This window comes from Oculina patagonica, chromosome 7 (genome assembly GCF_052425735.1).
Source record: "Oculina patagonica isolate OP01 chromosome 7, crgOcupat, whole genome shotgun sequence".
Classification (NCBI taxonomy): Eukaryota; Metazoa; Cnidaria; class Anthozoa; order Scleractinia; family Oculinidae; genus Oculina; species Oculina patagonica.
In genome coordinates, this window is record NC_135764.1 from 14,069,736 (window position 1) to 14,090,308 (window position 20,573).

Sequence of the window (20,573 nt, forward strand, 5' to 3'; positions counted from 1 at the left end):
GCGCTTCTCAATTGGTCATAATTTAGAAGTTAAATGTCAAAAAATCTTTGAGTAACATGATGTGTTAACACAAGGTAATTAATTCTCTTTATTCGGCAAGGAAAATTTTTACCTGCTAGTTCCGCTTACAACTCCTCGTACACTAAGACGGTTGAACGAAAACTACAATGTAGTATGTTGCGATCTTAAAGTTATAATTTGCTTTAAAATATCAAAACATGGACAGATGTTTTTTTAAGCATGCCTTATCAGCGAACGATGTACGTTTATAGTTGTGTATAGTACAAGAACTAAAAATGTATATTCTCTTCATTAGCATACGTCTTTCTGCCTTTCGATTATTTTAACTTTCAATTAAAGAGCTCTGATTAAAATGAATTGATCAGATGATTTGTCGCGAAAACTTTGCGAAATCGAATATTTTAAACCGTTTCCATTACTGTTTTGCTGTCAACAAAGTGCTCTCGTAAAAGTCGGAATTAAGCCACTTAAGTGTGTCACGTGGCCAAAGAATAAGACAGAAATAAAATTGGCCGTTTAGCGAAAGAGGGGAAATGATGAACGGAGCGGACGGTATTTTGCTTTTCAATTCAAGTGCATGAAAAAACAACACCTTCAATCTACACGTGTTTTGTGTCCAAGTCTCTTTAACGTTTTCCTAGCTCGAGTGCTTTTTATTTCGATCGCCTTTGTTGTTCGTCTTGTCTTTGAAGCACTAAAATAATCGGTCATTTTGTTCCCAGTTTGTAAGAGCCTAGCAGATGGTTCATATTAAATGTATATATGGAATTGTTGTGAGTTTGTTAATTGTCCTTAGTGATATTATGTTGCTATATTACAAATTCCGAATTTGACTTCGCGGATCGGCGCGAAACATCGAACTTAGCAGTAAAACTAATCCCGAATGAAATCTACAAATTGAAATGTAGAATTTATGGAAGGCGCGCAGAATTTAGCCGGAGAAGTCAATGTTTTTAGGACGAAACTGAAATGATACAATGGAAAACACGAAGGGAGAATTAATATGCCGCGATCGACACAGTTTTGTAATTCATTCACTAGTTAGACACTGAGGTTTCGTTACATTTCTTTATTATTAATACACAAAGAATGGCAACCAGTGGAAAATGTTTCTTTTTACTAAACCAGCTTCAACTCAATTTGAATTACTCTAAAATAACGCGGTATCGTTGGCTAAGACAGATAAAGTATTCAGACATTTGCTTGTGCGTTCAAACGGTTAATAAATATACAGTGTTGTTTAGAAACAGCTCAGCGAAAACAACCAAATCACAGCAAGGGAAATGCCCGTAAACAATTTCAAAATTTTACTCGGTAGTGTTGCTTTTTTAAAATCGATTATTTTAAGAATTACCATTTTTAGTTAAGGATTCTAACAAAAGAAATACAATTTAAATCGTGCACCCTTTAGCTGCTTCCGTATACTGTTTTAATTTGCAATTATGATAGCGCTTATTTTCTGTTAATGTTTTGACAAAAAGATTATGACCTAATTAACATAGCCATTGCTTGAAATACTTTGATCTTAATAACTGGATTTTCGTTCGTAACTAGTCAACGAGGAAGCTAAATGCTGTTTTATGATGGAATTGGATTAGATTCATTTGGTCCGATTCTAACTGGTAAATCAATTGAAAGTTATTGAATGCCATGCTGTCGCAAATAAAGTTCTTATCAAACCGTTGACCAGTTTTAAACCCACTGTAATTCCTAAAAATGAACATCTCTTGTAAACATATTTTTCTAGCCGTAAGATGAAAGAAGAGAGAACTGATTTATCAAATGTAAGAGATATTGCCTTAAGTTTATCTATCACCAGATTTGCGGAAAAATTCTGAACGAACATACCGAAATGTGTGAAAAAGAAGAATAAAAATTTCCTTATTGATACTATTTAATTAACTCAGAGATCAAACTGGCAATGTGGAATAAAAGAAATTCTCCTTCTCTGCTACACACCTGGAAATTTCACTTGTTTGAATACAAAACTTTTGTGCTGAAAGTATCATTTTGTAATATGTTGATCAAGGTTCGTTATCTTTTGAACAAAAAATGAAAAGCGCAAAAATTTGTTGATAGTAATAAGCAATACTATAAACTGGTTTGTCTGTTTCTTTTTTGTGTGTGTTATATTTTACGACTTTTTGGTTTATATTTACGTGTTATGAAAAAGAAACTCATGTTAGAAGATGGTGAATCTATATTTTGAGTTGAATGTTTCGTTATAAAGTTAAGTACAAATGAATGAAACTAAGATTTTACTCCGAGCTAAAACTTAGTAAATTAAAACATCAAAAATTCTGAAATCACTCAGAGGTCGGATGTCGAAATTGAAAAGTGATATTTATCGCTCGAAATAAATAACCCTGCCAATTAAATAAAAAACATTCAATTTTTAAAATTGGCGAGAGAGATTTCGTGGTGCACCGTTCTCGCTTTTAATTTAACAACTTGTAATATAAAATGAGGCATTAAATCAAAAACATACTTATCAATTTATTGAAATCAAAGTGTAGCAATTCAGAAATTCAATTTGTTGCTGAGGCAAGTTCAACAACGAAACTTCATTAAGTTCTTTTTAGAGTCATTACTCGAGGAAGTAGAATTAAGGTTACAGAAATCTTGATAAAAAATGCCGTAAACATGTGGCAAGGCACGCCCTTCATTCGCTTCATTAAACTTGTTTATCAAGATCTTTCTCTTGATCTAAAATCCATGAACATCGAAATCTCTTTCAGGGACATTGTTTTGGGAAAATGTTTCAAATTGTTACATAATATCATGAACACGTTGCGATGAAGTCAACTTAACTGCAACATAAAGGAATCGATTGTTAATTTCACAGTGTCCTAAAACCACAACTACTTAAAAACCATCGATGTTTTCATCTTGGCATTAATTGCATAAAACATCTGACTTTTCGTTTACAATTTCTTCGCTTCGAAAAGCAATTTTCACTCACTTAGCAGAGAAAGGGAAATGTTTTGTGTATCAATTGACGGAGAAGCGAACAATTTACCGACTGTTGAATGCGGTTTTTATGTTTAAAACTAAAGAGTTTGAAACGTTTCTTTATGTTTGACGCTCAAGCTGTTTCTGATCGCCCACAGTCGCTGTGTCTCACAACAGGAACTGTGTGACTTTTCGCTGCAGTAAACAGCAATGTTAAGGTCTAATGAATGAACTTTTCTTCTTTACTATTGTTATTTTCACCGTATCATGAACAACACATGCCCCAGTCGAGGCATAACGTGTGAAAACAAATTTAAACAAATTCTCGCCGTTCTTCGACATCTTTTCGGCTTAATTGCGGTCGATTTATTTTTCTACTTTTCTTTTATTCTCCCCAGTGGTGTTGTCGGCACACTAAAGAACTCCACATTCAAAACTCTTTGCACAACGACAGAGCGCTCGGGCAAATGGGTTCTTGTAAGTAAATGGGTTCTTAAAAAAGTAAGTTGAAAGAAACACTTTATTACTCTGGTAAATATTCGGGAAGCTGATAAAAACCTCATTAGGCGAAACAGTTGCGGCCTAACCTGTCCAATGGATAAACAGAGTCTAGCGAAAGAATAGAAACAATCGCCCTTTACTAATAACAGAATGTACCTGCCATTGTTAATTAAGATCGAAATCACAGTTTCGGTTTTGAAAAAGGCTCAATTCGTTGAGTGTGCAAGTCGAAGTTCTCTTTTTGCGTACGGCTTGTCTGTAAATGTTGTTCTTATTATTGACACAAAACTGAATAAGTTATTGAACCCGTGTTGTGTTTCGGGGCACACTTGGCTAGGAACTTATCGAAGAACGCTAGATTAAGATACGTTATTTATAAAGATTTTGACCTTGAACCAAAGAATTTATCTCCCTTTGTACGAAGGAAAACTGATTGAATGTTATTCTTGAAAAAGACACCTGTATCGGACGGCAGGGTTATTCAAAAGAAAAGTAATAAGAGCTTGTAGAATGTCGAGAGCAATTAAATTTTTATTGAAAGTATCGTTAGGTGGCTAAGAAAAATATTGCGAGAAAACATCATAATTATGCAACTACCGTTTTGAATAGCGCATAAAGAGATTATGTTGTAACAAGATGTATGCCTTTTCAGTGAAATTTAGAGCGTTCCCTTACCAGAATTCTAAAAGAAGTAAATAAAATCAAGCATAGAAAAGTGAGCGATGGGTTTTCTAAACTCCGAAAAAATGTAACTAAAAACATAAGGTCGTGTTCCAGTCTTTTTCAGAAAAAAAATAAATAAAATAAATAATAAAAAAACATCAATACACGTGTTTTTTTATGATAGTTAATTAGGAAGACTTACGGATTTAGCAAATTTTGGCTGGCAGCCTAGTTTTTAAGCCAAACTTCTTATTAGCCGTGGGAGATTGAAAACTGTTATCTGCCCGTGGGAAATAACTAAGGCAAACTTCGAAGTAGGTAGTTGTACTCGATAATTATTAGATGAGGCCCCGTAGGTGGCGCATTAACCAATGTTTCTCGCACGGCTGTGCCAAGGCCTCTCAAGCCAAATTAAAGGCATTGTAACTAAACCTGGTTAATATTTTATGTGGGAATATGTTCACTATACATGTATGAGTCGAAGTCAGTTTTGTTCTGACAGTTTAAGCCGACAGGTATATTTTTTGTAAAAATCCGTTTGGTCGGCGCTGTGCTTTTGTCAGAGACATAATGTGCAGTTCCTAGGTTTTGTTGCTCGGAATGCGACCACATAGGCAACTCGGCCAGCTTTATCCCGAAATGCCGACCAAGTGATCGTCTTTTGGTCGGCTCTTAATTACAGGAAAACACGTTGGATTTATAGCTAATTGGTACTCGCTCAGAGCTAAGTTACTGTTCTACTTTGTTAGGAAACAGTTAAAATTAATCTAAGAAAAAGAAAATCGCTTAGTTAGTTGAGTAATAAATGAATCGCTTTATTTTGACTAGCGTAATCGTTCAAAGCAGGAAGTCCCCACGTGTTTCTACACTTCGTAACGAACTTCCCACGGCAGTTAAAAAAATACAAATTGACAGTTAAAATTGAAACTTCCGTAAACTCTTCGGCTGAAAATAAAGTTACGCTATTTGAAAAAGTTAAAAATGTTCACCTTTCGTTTTTCAAAAATGCGGTCATTTTTCTCCGAACAAATAAGCCATAGGTCGAGGGTTAGCTAATTGTTCTACAGAATAATAGCAAAGAATGATTCATGTTACACCTGTAATGGCGTTAGTTATCCGGTTAACACGGTCATGCTCGTTTACTCGAGGCATTTCGTCAATTTTTAAGTATTTGGTCGCATTGCGATTGAGCGATCGGGTCAATAAAGTGCACTTTTAATTTCGAATTAAATATGCGTGACTTTCCGCTTCTTGAAAGCCATTTTAAGGCCACATTTACATGACTTTATTTTCATCTTATAACCGCCAAAACAAAAGTCCGCAAACATTCTCACATCGTTTTTGACATTTCCCACGGAAATTAAATAAGATTTAAGCTTGTAAGAGCTTGTTTTCGTTCCTATAAACTCCCTCTCATTCGTTCAGTTGCTATTTAACGAGGTTTTTTTTTTTATAGCAAACGTGTTTCATTTTAGCAACCATTTAAGTTCTCTGAGAACTCGTTAATCTTTCTAATAACCTAATAGGTGCATTATACGACCGATTTTGACTTTGATTGCTTGTCACGTCCCAACCAAGGAAAAATACCGTTTTACTACAAGGTTGTGAAGATATTTAAACCGAAGAATACTCGAAATAGTTGTGTAACGAAAAGCCATTCGTGGACAAAACATTAAAATTCAGAAATCACAAAAAATTGTCCATAAACAAATCCAGCGGAATCTACATAACAAAGGGAATGAAAAATAAGACAAGTCATTCCGCGTGTCCAGTGTTTGCAATTGAAAGCATAAAGGCTCACTCAATGCTGACACTGGGGAAAAGTGTAAGAGCATAATAGCGCTTATAAAACAAAACAAGGCTGTAAATAATAAGGCCTATGTCCTACAAATTAAATGGACTTGGGTCTTTTGTGGAGAAAGCAAAAAGTGACAATTCGGTATATTCAGTATAAGTTTGTCATTTTGAAGACAAGAAGATACTGTAAGTTTAAAAGTTCTGAAACCAAGGAGTTTCAAAAACAACTTAAACCAAAAAAGGTTCGTGTTTTCACGGCGGGTAATACAATAGGAACTGACTCGTCTCAAACAATAAATTCTAACTGTCGGTTAAGATTATCTTGTTTGAATCCTTGTTGTGGTAGAACTAAAAACCCTATATATTTGCCGCCGATGGATCTTGGCTTTGTGAAAAAAGAGCCTAAAGCAATCGCTTCTAAACGTGTTTTACGACCCATCGAGGTTATAACACACAGATTATTTTAGCCTCAAGATTTGCACTTTTTGAAAAAATGGCAATGCGCAACAAAGCTTCGTAATTTGCATAAATATCGTTTGCGAATATTTAATTTTCCGAAAGTTCATTACGAACAAAACGTTTAACATTTTAATTGCATTTACTTACTAAAATTAGTAGAAGGACTAAATCAGTCAGCCAAAAGACACTTATGACAAACCAACACGAATTTCTTTAAGTATCTTTTTTCTACAAAATTACGGTAAAGTATTTATTTGAAAGAAAAGATGACACAATTTAACTGAATAACATAAAAATCGCTTTGAAATTAGTTTTTCGTATAGTGTGATCTTTTAATTGTTTGATATCTTTCCTTGGCTTTTGTCCTTTAAATTTATTCAAGTATTCAGCTTTACGTTTTTGTAATTGCCAAACGGTAAAGAACCTCGAAATAAGCTTAAATAAACTCAACACAATAATTGTAACATTTTCATGACGAAAAATAAAGAAACTACCCAAGTAATATACGCTACGGTAAAACAAATCTGTTTTTTGCGTTTTTGAATGTAGTGCCGCGATTCGAACTGTTACATATTGACAAAACAACGCTGCCAAATCAAAACACGGAGTCTTAATTAAAGCTAATTTATAAACTTAGATAAAACAATTCTTACAGTAAAACCATTTTAATTTTGGGAACAATTCAACATTAATTACTAGGTGTATTGTAAATATTTACAATAGAAATCCTGCACCGTTCATTTTTCTTTAGGCCCTGTCAATTGTCAACCCCAAAACGGAACCTTTCGTAAACGCTCTTCAAAGAGGGTTTTTGAGAACGCATTTATATCCGTTTTTGACCAAAATAAATGCGTTTTCAAATTCATTCGGACTAGTGTTGGCAGAAAATATTTTATACAGCGTTTTCAAATTTCTCTGGATTAATGTGCACGGGGCCTGAGATCAACTAAAACAATTCTTACGGTAAAACCGTTTTAATTTTGGGAACAATTCAACATTAATTACTAGGTGTATTGTAAATATTTACAATAGAAATCCTGGACCGATTCTTAACTTTTCTTTCTTTGTTCAGTCTTGTCTTGCAATTTTCCGCTTTAAACGAAAGAAACTTGGGTTGTCGACGGTAAAATTTAAGAGCAACATTAAATAGGACGGATGTAAATAAAACAACGAAGTCTCGCTCTTGTAGGAAATTCAAGCAAAGCCAGCAAAGTCCCGAACATCACTCAATAAAATTCACCCAAGGAATAATAACTGTGTCTATAAACACATTTATCCATTGCAAATTTTGCCCGGCGTTTTTTTCACTTGGTCAATTGACTTGTTTCCGAAATACGTCTACAGGAAAAAACTCTGCTTCTCAGTATAGCAGACTTAACGTGAATTCGAGGATGTTTGTTGTTATTAAAAGTTATCTTATTGCCTCCTTACTTTGCTACAGTTATGCTTTGCTACTTTTAAACATTTATCCCTTCCCTTAATAAAAGCTAACTCAACACAAGTTCTAAAAGAATTATTCTTAAAACACCCCTATTGACCCTTTTGGATTTTTTATTTTGCTTCTGTTACGCAAGAAAAGTGCCCAAAGAAGCAAATCCGTGTTCGAGCGCTTTCCAGTTCATTCACTATGTTTTTATGCTCTACTAATTCTCACAATACCTTTATCCACCCAGAAATATAAAAGAATAACCGGTGACCGGGGAATTGCTTGCGAAAAACCCAACAAAATCGATTGTAGTGTAAAGGGAGTTGCAATATTCATGTAGTTACCGGGATAAGCGCACTCAACATTGAAATTGATTACATTTACCCCACAGCGCATTCTCTATTAAGCGCCCCTTAGACAAGACTATTTTTTTGTTTTGCTTTTTCCACCTCTTCGCCATTCAACATTCTTTAAAGGAGATCTTAAGTTGATCATTGAAGCAACGCCGATTTAAGGTCCAGAGATCAGGAAAAGTTACAGGTAAACTAAATTACTGCAACGCTTGTTTTAAAAGTTAGAGGAAACAAACCTCTACGTATATACGGGTTTCCAGCGAGAACAAATATGTCGTTTCAGTAACAACAAAAGTACGTATTGTGGATACAGAATTTCGGTTGCCGGCAGAACGTCTATGCTCATTGGGCCTTTAAATGACCCGGAAAGAAAGTGTAGTGTTTAGAAGATGCGAACCCGCGTCAGACAGGAAAGTAAAGGTGTAACAGTCCAAAGTAGTGATCACTCATGGGTAAAGAGGCCATAACACAGTTTTCGACGCCATTTTGACGAGTAGGCAAAGCGGGTAGAAATTACAGTGTTTGTATGGGAATCCGACGGCAAATATCTTCTACAAAAATTGAATTTTGGACAACTTATTAATTGTAAAGGTAAGATGCTTGGCAAAAGTTTTTATTCGCCAAGTTTGAAGGTTGTCGGTAGGCTAGAAAGCGTTCAGTTTCTTGTTTAATTTTTCCATACATTTGTCTATAATTTTTCCCGCGAACCGCGTCAATCGTGCAGAAAAAAATATAGTCAAATATATGGGAAATTAAAAACGTAACTGAACGCTTTTTAGCCCAGCTTCATCCTTCAAACTCGGCGAATAAAAACTTTTGCCTAGTATCTATAACTTGACAATTCATAAGTTGTCCAGAATTCAATTTTTGGTATAACGAACTCCCGTTATAACGAACGAGACATTTTCCAGTCCTTTGGCACATCATTATTTATAAAGTTGTTATTATGGCTGGGCCTGCAGTACGCCGATGACCATGCGTTTTGCAAATACGAAGTTATCATTAGACCTATGTAAACCTAAAAGAATTATGTTTTCAAGATCTTATCCGTAAAACCAAATTCTTTTGGAAGTATAAAGCTAAGTTGGATAGGTTTTATGTCCTCTCGAGTGAGATTTTAGTCTTCTTTCGGCCAAATCAGTCATGTTTGCACGTGAAAATCATGATCATCCGCCTACAAGTTCCTAAAAAGCCAAAGATTCTTCTCCTCCTTCGATTTAATGCCATATTGTCTGCAATGATCATGACGCTTGTCGACCCCAAAAGGACGTATTTTCCGCGAAATAGACTTCATTTGCTTTCAAAGTAAACACTTATTTTCAGTACTTATTTGACAGTAAATTCATTATTTGGTTCCTAACGGATTAATGTGGACACCTTGACATCTCAAAAGCGGTGCGATTCCCACTCAACTGTTAAGCTCCTTAAGTAATATTAAAATGAAGATTTAAGAAAAAGTTTGTCTTTAAAGTAAACAGGATTCAACGGGAATAGATGGTTAAACCTTTCGCATTTTCTTTGAAGAAAAAGCGACGCGGCGATAAGCAAATTACCACGGAAAAATTTACATCTTACGAATTTTTTGTCACTGAAATAAGTTGTATAGAAGCTGAAAACAGCAAAACAAATCTTGCGCCATTCACTAGCCGAGTTTCGCTACAAACGCATGCTAATAATCTCCTAATTACGACTAACAAGACCAACAGATTCAATGTAATTGCTGTAAAATGGTTATAAAAACGGAGATAACGGTAGTTTGAAAATACAACTGAAAAAATGCTATTTTGGTCTGCATCTTATTTGCGCTGATCACGATAAACGAAAACAAATCTTTGAAGCGGTGGCGAATAGCTCGAGCTCAAAAGATATTCACCGACAATCGTTCCCAGAACAGATTAGTTTCTACGTATTTTAATTTGTGATCAAAGAGAAGCTTTCATTATACCTATTTGAGAGCAGATTGTATCAACAAACGTATGCAAACTAAAATAATCCTATTTAATTAACTGCTGCTTAAATGAAATTCTCGCCGACGTGTTAAGACTTTCAAGTGGTAAGCAAGTAAATGAAATCTCACTAGAAGGAAACGAAATACCGTTGAGCAAAAGGAAGAGCGATACATTTAGAAATGCTGTGTGAAACTAAATCAATGATGCCAATGCAGAAATTTATAAGGGAAACGTATGGTACAAGTATTATAAGTACAATATCTACAACTACATAAAATGCGCTATTTGTTTGTTTTCTTCTTCGTTTTTGTACAACGGGTTTCGAAACACTATTTCAGATAAGAGCAATCTGACTGTAGAACTTACTGACTACACCGAAAGGCGTGCAAAGTTAAGCAATAATTTTTATAGTGTCTTTCAAATGTTGTACTAACAAAAATGCTTCGCAACCATGCATCGTGTTCTCAAAACAGTTGTGGTTACACCAAAGTGAGAATTACCCTTCATGTGGCATTTAAAAAGTTTAATTGTTACAATAATTGAACAAAAAAGATAAGCTTGAGTACACAGAAACCCACTGCGAACAAAACATTTTCTACTAAAACCTGCTACGTAAACTTAAACGGTTCGAAATCCATTATTTGGCTTAACTTTGATGACGTCACATTTTGGCGGCAATTTTTTGCAAGCCGCGTTCGACGGGTAAAAAACAAAATGGTTGCAAAAACATTTCAGTATTTTGCCAAATAGTTTGTAGAGTCTATAATTTGTGTAGCTTTTATACAAACAACAAAGGCGAGATAGTTATAAAGGTATTTTTTTCCCTCCCCCGTGGTCTTGTTAGCTTTACCATTTCAATTAGAACTTTTTTTTGTCGGCGCTCTTGCTTTTAATAAGCGTTATGAAAAAAAAAGTAGTTATTAAGTAAAACGTCGTGGCAGAAAACGAGAATTTTAAACTCAAGCAGCCCCCATAAAATGAATCCTGTTACAAGTATGCATTTTCTTCACGACAGATGAGATATTCTGATTTTTTCCCAGTGTATAGCTGGAGCCACATTTTGGGTATCAATTTTGTTTAGTTTTGCGCTAACTTGTTGGCTATAACCATGTGCTTCCCCTAAACTACTGTTTTTTCTTAAATATCATTTAAATATCTTGAAACTATAGGTTTTTTATTTGTTTTGTCATTTTAGTGCGAATTTCATTTTCAAGTCATGTGTCGTTCAGTGGCCAGTTCGGGTGTTTGGACTCATACCAACTATTCAATTTAAAGGATTATTTTAAGTACATAAATAGGTTCAAAGCAATTTGTTCTCACGAACGTACGCATGGTGTTTGATTTTCATCTTCTGCTTCTCACAATATCATCTCGGCATTTCGGCATGGCTTCACATTTTGGTGCGAATTTGAGGACACTCGGTTTTCTTGGCAAGTCAACAGCTTCAAAATAAACTCTGTTTTTATTTCACTTAAGGTTATTAAAACATCTTATGCTTTCCTTAATAAATGTGGTTTTTGTACTATGTGGTTTTTGTACTGAAGTCAACCAGAACTTGCTTTAATGGTGAAATAATTCAAACAACTAATTCATGTGGTTTGGAAATCAATGTTTTTTGCACTTAAATTTGCAATTTTCGTCAACTAATGTACCTATTTGAACGCCTAAGAACTTTTATCACTCACAAACAAAACTCTTTCATGAAAGTACAGACAAGCCATCGAGTCATTCAAAGGCGAATAATTTATTGATGTTTTTTCTCACCTTTTGAACGACTCGGATTTCAAAACACCACTATTTTTTGCGGTTTGTGTCACGTGAAAAAAGAGGGAAAACAATATTTAGCGAATTCATATTTTGGAAGACGGTAACTCTTCGCAGACGAAATTCCGTCTCCCAGAATTCCGTCTAATATGAATTTAAGGACGGTAAAACCATCTTAAAGCCATGACTTGTATAAGTTGAAAACTATAAAATAAGACCTCGGTTAGAGACGTAGGAGACTAGGACGAGTACGAGGCCAGGTTACTTTTCTATCCCAGAAGCAATTCAGCATTTCCACATCTCCCATAATACACTTTGAGGCCTTGTGTGCCACGAGGCACAAAGAAGCTAGGTAACATAATACACTTTATTTGCCTAAAAAATGTTCCATAAGTATTGTTTTAAATTTCTCTTGGGACGACTGAATGCCCCAAAAGAAATTTAAAACAAAGGTATGCAAAATTTTGGGGGCAAACAAAGTGTATTGTGGGAAATGAGAAAATGGCGAATTGCTGTATTTCTAATTCCAGTCTTTTTCCCGTGTGACAAACAAAAAGCCCGTGCTGATTTCCTTTGTTTAATGTGAATTTAAGATGGTTTTCCGTCTAAGACGAGTTTTCCGTCGTTTTAGACGGGAAAATGGGCTCACAAATTTGAGACAGAAGACTCGTCCTTCACAAGATTCATATCAGAGGATTTTCCGTCTTAAGAAGAGTTTACTGTCTGAGACTGTTTTCCGTCACAAAAAGAAATTCGGCTATTTCACCGTCATTAGGCTTTTGTACATTATGCTTTTGTTTCCCCACTAAAATGCTCCACCTTAATGCTCCGTTTTCACCACTTAAATGCTCGGTCTTCCCCCAAAAAGTCACTAAAATGCTCGGATAATGCTCATTATACAAACGTTTTTTTTAAATAAACGCACAAGTGTTGCAAAGTAACAACAACAACGTATACAAGTTCATAAATACAGCCAAAAAAACATAATCCTCAAAATCATCTACGAGGCTATGTACAGAAAGTAGTTGACTATCTCCAGAAAGTTAATTCTTGTTGAATTTAGAGTTTTAGTCTTCATTTTCTCTAAAAAAAATATTTTCTTTTTTATTTTATCTGAAAAAAAATAATTTTCCGGGAAAATGCCACTTAAATACTCGAATAATGCTCAATGCTTTTGCCTCACTAAAATGCTCGATAAAATGCTAGCATAATGTACAAAAGCCTAACCGTCATGTCAAGGTGGGAGACAGTATGCTAAGAACGGTTGAATAACGTGGAAACTCAGGATAATCGGGGTTCCCGCTTGTTTTTAAATTAACTGTCCCAGAGTAAGAGTGGAGGGTAACAAAAATCAAATGCGCGAGACTGGAAACTGGAAACTCAAAATAGATATCACAAGTTTTATGAATAATTGATTGAGTATACTGTGAAAATGACAACATGACCATGAGACATTGTAATAGTTTAAAACCTTGGCTAATTTTGACAACGTTTGTAGAGTTTTTTGTAATCACAATTTATTGACCACCGGAAATAAATTTCAGTTAATTAATAACTCTTGTCTTTGTTCAATTTCACCACGAGCAACACTAAAGTTAGTACTGTTTTCAAGCAGTTGTTAGTGGTTTATTTTGTTTTGTGCCTAAAATCACATCCAGAGTTCTCTAATCTCTCGCCGTTCGTCGCTGTTAAGCGCTCTCGAACTTGTTTATCGCATCTTTGAATGCGTAATTACGGCAAGTTATGCCTCCCACTCGAAGGACTATGGCTTAAAACATTTACTGTCGCCCCTTCTCTCATGAAGGAGGAGATAGGAGTTTTCCTATCAGGACTCTCACAGCAAAGGCACAGTACAGGAGGGAACGACCGTACGTGCCACAGCTTTAACAAGAATATCGCTTGCTCAAGAAACCTCTTCCCCTATTTACACAAGTGTAACCGCCCAGGGTGTGGAGGGGATCACATTGGGGTCAACTGCCCCAGTCTCTCTGGGGTATCCAAAGCCCCACCCCCACGGGCTGAAAAATCCCACACCCAGCATCATGGTGCCCGCCACCGTGACAAGTAGTTTTGGGGATGTAGTTACCCCAGTTAATGTCCATATTATACACCAGGCTCTATCACACCATCCTAAAAGGGAATTTGTTCAGAAATTGTGCTCAGAACTGAGGGAGGGGGCTAGGATTGGCTCCTCCGGTCCTAGAGGTCCACGGTTTTCAAAAAACTTGCCTACTGCCTCTCTGAACCCTGGGGTAGTTTCTGCCAATGCTGCAGATGAAGTCTCTAAAGGGCGTACTGTGGGTCCCTTCCCTTCCCCTCCTTTTAAGAATTTTCATGTTTCCCCCCATTGATCTGGTCCCCAAAAAGCACTCCCAAAATTTCGAACAATTTTTCATCTGTCCTTCCCAAAATCCGGGACATACAGCATTAACTATTTCATTGAAAAATATGACTTTTCCCTGCAATATATTACCATAGATAATGCAGTTGCCGCTATTCAGGAGTTTGGTCCCAGCTGTTTCATGGCGAAAACTGACATGGAGTCTACTTTTCGGCTTTTCCCCGTCCATCCAGATGATTGGGAACTGTTAGGAATGTTCTGGAATGGGTTTTACTATTTTGACAAAGTACTCCCTTTTGGGCTCCGCTCAGGCCCATTTATTTTTAATCAATTATGAAATTGTCAGGCGAGTCTTTCCAGCATCGATTCTAACTTTCAGGAACCTTAATATCCCCATTTCAGTGCCCAAAACTGAGAGTCCTTGCACTGTTATACAGTTTATGGGAATAATTCTGGATTCCAAAAAAAATGGAAGCAAGAATGCCTGTGGACAAGGTTGAGCGAATCAAAACCGCTCTCCAGGATTTCCAGTCCAAGCGTTCCACAACCCTTCAAGAACTCCAATCTTTGATTGGTACACTAAACTTTGCATGTAAGGTCATTCCACTAGGGTGCCCTTTTCTCCAAAGAATTATTGGCCTTACCAGAGGTGTCAAAAACCCCCACCACCACATTAAGCTTACTACTGGGTTTTATAAGGATATTCAAATGTGAAATGGAGTACGGTTGTTCCTGTCATCCTTGTGGGACACTTCTGAGATGATTTTCCCAATTTTCCTGCCAATCAATTTAATTTCAACTTTCTGCACTGTTTGGGATTAATTGACGTGCTCTCAGCCAATGAGCATGCAGAAATTTTTGTATGTATATTATTAACTGCAGATAAATGATTCTTTATAGTCGAAAAGTTTATTAAGATATCCTCATTGAGGGGGAGCTTAGGAGAAACTCTCATTTGTGAGCAAAAGGCATAAAATTGTCGCGCACCAGAACTATATGCTTTCTTTGTGTTACGAGAAAGCGCCATTCCTAGGTAATACTTAGCTTCCCTATTCAAATACTGTGCAGGTGGGCAGGGATGGGGTCTGGAGCTGCATTGGACTGAGGGGCTAGCTGACGGAAACGCTCCATCTGAAAACGAGAAAGAGACAGTTGGAAAGCGTGCCAAAACAAAATGGCGGCCGTTGTCGGAGTGTTTGAGAGAGCAAAAATCGAGCAAAAACATAACGATTCATGAAACGTTTAACTGATTTAACGAAATTAATTTATTATGAACTTTTAAACTTTATAATGGCATTTTTAGGGCTTCTTTAGGATTAAAAATTCATAAAAAATCAATGGAGCAAGAAAAGAAAAATTTGAGACACCTTTTTTTAGACCAATATATGTAGATCAAATTCCACATAAAAGTTTTGGCTCTCATGTAAATGTGTTCTCAAATAAACCTAAAGTTGCGCAACATCATAATTGCAAACAAAATGCTGACGTTGCTTATCATGGTCTATATGATCAAAAAAATCCAAAATTACAATCTTTATTCAATAAGCTTTCAGAAAATATATACTTTATTGGGGTTATCATTGATGGTTTTCACACAATTTGACTTGGTACGAAAACGCCATTTTTCCTTCCGTGATACCTTAACGTATGGTTCAAAAGCGACAGAATGGAGAAGAAAACAGCTTTTTATTTCAATCTCAAACTGGTTATTTTAAGCTCACACTCTAGTTTATTATTAGAAAGGCATACCTTTTGGATTACATAAAAGAAAATTATCAACGTCCCAATCGATGAACTGAAAACAATTTTTTTCTTCGTGAAGCCGCTACAAACAAGACTACACATTATCCTTCACCCCGATCCCTGCTACAGCAAAGTATCCCGTATCCCATTAATTCCTGTAAAACTTTAAAGTTCGATATCCGACAATCTCTTTTCTTAATATCCCGTATCCCTATAATTTTTTCCCCAACTATCCCGTATCCCTAAAACCCCTAATGGCGCCTCAATATTGCAGTATACACGCCAAAATCATGTTGCATTCTGACTTATCCGTTCATTTTTCTTTTCTTTTTTTTTAACAAAAGCACCTAAAAAGCTCATATTCAAGTGTTTAAACTAACAGACTAAGGTTAGGCCTTGTCCACATTAACCCGGGTAAATTTGAAAATGGAGAAGCTTAAAAACGCTGTTTAAAATGTTTTCCGTCCACATTAACCCAGGTAAATTTAAAAAACGATACGCTTCATCGCACGCAGAGTTATAACGCATGCACAGAGCTATTGTTAAGGTAATAAAACCTTTTGTTTTGGCAAAGATCACATGACTATATATTTGACGTTAGCGTTTTCAAAAAGTCCCGTTTTCGCCCGTTTTCGCCATCCCCACTACACCAGCTGGACGGCTTTTTCAAATTTACCCACTTTGGAGAGTGTTTTTTGAAAAATTCCGTTTTCGGTGACCGAAAACGCCGTTTCAGTGTGGGAGTTTGGCCTATCCAAAAAAAAAAATCTATACGCGTATGTTGCAAAGAAAGACGCCCTAAGCTGCAATGCCGTAAGCGTAAAACTCCCTCTGAATTCACGTCGTTTATTTGCGTTGAGAGGAACCATTATTATAACCTGCGATCAGGCGTTATTTTTCTCGCGGCGGTGAGCCTGATCGCAGGTTACCATTATTAAGGACTGATTTTTTGATAACAATGAGAGTGCACTAAAGCAATAAGAACGCAATGGGTGCTAGCGAACAAAAGAGATTATTCTAATCTTTGTGTCAACTCTAGTGCTTGTTTGTTCTGTCCTTACTCTCTCAATCGTTTTTTAACATACCTAACAGTATGAGGAATCTAAGAATGAAGCAGCTTTTTCATCATGATGTCCATGACAAACCGCACTGTTGTCATAAAACCTGTCACGAAAATCACCACCTTTGTCACGTTAATACCGCACAGCTTAAGCTTGAAAGCAAAGTAGCTGGCCACCTGGACACGGTTGATGAAGAAATCCAGAGAGGTGATGCTGAAGTGGCCTAGGGGCCTGTCGTCCGTCTGCACCCGCGTACAGTTGATCCATTCACGGAACTTATTACAGTGTACGTTTAACATGGCAGCCCAGTACAGCGGAAAAATGAAGAAGAAGAAGACTAAGGAGGAGAAGAGCATTTCACAGCCGGTGATCAGTCCGTCAGGAAGCGTCAGCTTGGGCGCTGGAAGCGGCTCCCTCAAGGAGCAGTTGTAGAACACTAACCTCACCACGTTTGTTTCTCCTGCTTCTGATGTCAGGATCTGCCAGAGATGGAAATCGACAAGCCATATGACGAAAAAGCTAATGACATTGACCAACAACCACCATTTTATTGCCTCGACTTCATGGTGCATGAAATTGCAGAGTTCCTGGTACTCGTTGAGGGCCTCCCGCAGACCTTCCGACCAGTTTCGGAATTTACACTTGAAATCATTGATCCGGATATTGATGGCGGCGCAAACTGCACTGAACATCAGATTCATTGCTACGCTCACTGAGGCACAGTAAATGTAACCCAGGAAATAAATAACGCAAATCTGAAGCCATGGGACTGGATGAATAGGTTGCGTGGCGTACAAGTAGACAAGTAGAACGAGATACGTTAAGGTTAAAATGCCAAATACTGATATCACGATCACACAGGTTCGGCAAAAGTTTGCTCGTTCGATCGCCAAGTAAACGTTCCTTCGAAGTCGTCCACGATGTCTGAATACGTACAGAGCTCCGAAATGATGTGAAAGAGCAAGTCCCGAGAAAAGCAAAACTGTCGGTAAACCGCTCGGTGAGGACATGATGGGGTTTTTCGCCACGCAAATCGAAAGAAACGTTGCCGGCACCCAGGCTATCACAGCAATCAGCCGGATGAACAAGCATCCTAATCTTCTTGATCTCTCTCCCATAACGAGGCCCAGTACCTGCAGCGCCTTGAAGACTTGAGTTGTTCTTTTCTCCAAGTGATCAACGTTCCACAGTTCTCTTCCGGTTTCGCTGGACGTTTCATTGTTAATGTTGTCATGGTTCAAAACACGAAGTTCAACTGAGCCATAATGGTTCCTCGTAGCATCCATAAGTGGCAGTGAAGCAGGAAATCTTTCGGAAACCGTCGACATTACGAAAACTACCCGGTCTTTTATATTTTCGTCTGATGTATCGGTAGTATTTGTCTGAATGTCGAGGGATTCGTAAAAACGAAAGAGGAAAATATTGATATTCTTGTTCCCAGAGCCCTCAGTCCATCCAAAGAGCAATCACTCTGGGGGCTGGAGCGAATATCAAAACAGAACTAAATGGCCGATGGGGTGAAGAGTGGTGGTGGTGGTGGGGGGGGGGGAGTGTGGGTAGAATGGAACCACTCCCTTATTTGACCTGAACGAGGACGAGCCGAATGACAGAATATGGTTTTCAGGGACCGTCGTCTTGAACAAGGTCTTAATTTTCACTATGCGCAGTCATTGCGGGAAGAGGTGAAATCACCTTCGCCTTTGCATATAGTGGTTCGAGTTCATTCATAGTTCGGTTTTGATCTAAGGTAATTTAAAGTTGTGCCATGCTTAAGTAGACTATATGATATATAGCACCCCAGTGGCCAGACAGTCACCAGACAGTCAATTTGGCAGTGTTCGATATGCATTTATATAAAGTTATATAAGTGGAGATATAAAACTAAACAAAACTACTCATAACTTTTATTTTATATTCTTAACTTGAAAACAGGACGTGATGTCTGGGTTATCTTGTCAGTAAAACAGGGTGGCAAAAATATTGTGTCCTATCTTAAAAAACAAAATGAACAGATTTTGTCAGATGTTGTTGCGCATCCTAACTGCGCAGAAATTGTATAGGTAATCGCATGATTTCGAGTGCAATTTGGGATAAATCAGCACGAGTAAATTTTTCAAGGCTAACCAAATTGCACAAGCCCGTAGGGCGAGTGCAATTTGAAAAATTTACGAGTGCTGATTTATCCCAAATTCTACGAGAAAAATCATGTGATAACTTGTTAGAGAGTCTCAATGGGGTGGCGGTTAACAGTTAAAATTTTGGCTTTTTTACGGCTAACGGTTAATTTATTTCCATAACGGTTAACAAATGTTTAAAGTTAATTTTCATTGTTTTAAAAAGTTAAAAATTAATTTCCATTGTTGAAAAACATATTTTAGGTCTCAGGGCCGTTCTGGGACGATGAAGTGAACTAGTTTGGTTTATTTATAATTACTGACCGATTTTTTACGGTTAACATATTTTACGGCTAACGGTTAAAATTTACCAATTTTTACGCCTAACGGTTAAATTTTTGGCCGTTTTACGGCTAACGGCTAACCCCATTGAGACCCCCTTTGAGATTTCCGAAGGTGTCTCTTCCAAATGGTAATTATGGTAATTATATTCCACGCTTTACTGGTGTGAACAATGCGTTTTAAAAAAAGACACGATTGTTTATCTGTGAATATTGTTGTGATTACTCTATCTGAGTTGCAGATATATTCAAATTTGTAATAGTAATTGGACTGAGTGGAGTACAATTCAGGGAGTAATCGGGCGAGTCATTTCGAAATCGGCCGAGCGCGCAGCGATTACTCTCTGAATTGTACGACACGAGGTCCAATTACTAATTAATCGTGTCAATAACAAAATGCGAGGTTAGGAAGTCTTTAGGAACCTTTTCTGTGAGAAAAAGTCCAAGGTAAATTCAGTTGGTTGCACAAAAAGTTAGAAAACACCAAGAAAAAACCCATTTAAATGCGCATGATTGACGCGCGGATGGCGTAGGTGTCCAATTACAGGTATCCAATTTAAAGTTGCTCAAATTGGATACCTGTAATTGGACACCCACGTGATCGCGCGTCGTGCAAGCGTTCCACAACCCTTCAAGAACTCCAATCTTTGATTAGTACACTAAAATTTGCATGTAAGGTCATTCCACCAGGGCGCCCTTTTCTCCAAAGAATTATTGGCCTTACCAGAGGTGTCAAAAAACCCCCACCACCACATTAAGCTTACTACTGGTTTTTATAAGGATATTCAAATGTGGAGCTTATTCATTAATAAGTAGAATGGAGTAGGGTTGTTCCTGTCATCCTTGTGGGACACTTCTGAGATGCTCTGTCTGTTTACAAATGCCTCTGGCTCAGTGGGTTATGGGGGCTTTTTCCAAAATAGCTGGTTCCAGGGAAAGTGGTTACCCCACCAACAGTTAGGTCAACCTGGCATAAGTATCCTCTGGCAGGAACGATTTGCCATCAACATTGCAATTGCTTGCCATTTGTGGGCCCCAGTGGACCTCTAACCGCATAAAGTTCTTTTGCGACAATCAGGGTGTGGTGG

General features: G+C 37.2%; 1 protein-coding gene across 1 annotated transcript; it reads right to left on the reverse strand.

Annotated features, from left to right (window-relative positions):
* Nucleotides 1-15,895: 15,895 nt before the first annotated feature.
* On the reverse strand, nt 15,896-19,132 carry LOC144661030 (uncharacterized). The gene has a single exon (XM_078521744.1). It carries the CDS (start codon nt 18,356-18,358, stop codon nt 17,072-17,074), a length of 1,287 nt encoding a protein of 428 aa, XP_078377870.1. The 5' UTR covers nt 18,359-19,132; the 3' UTR covers nt 15,896-17,071.
* Between the last annotated feature and the right edge of the window lie 1,441 nt (nt 19,133-20,573).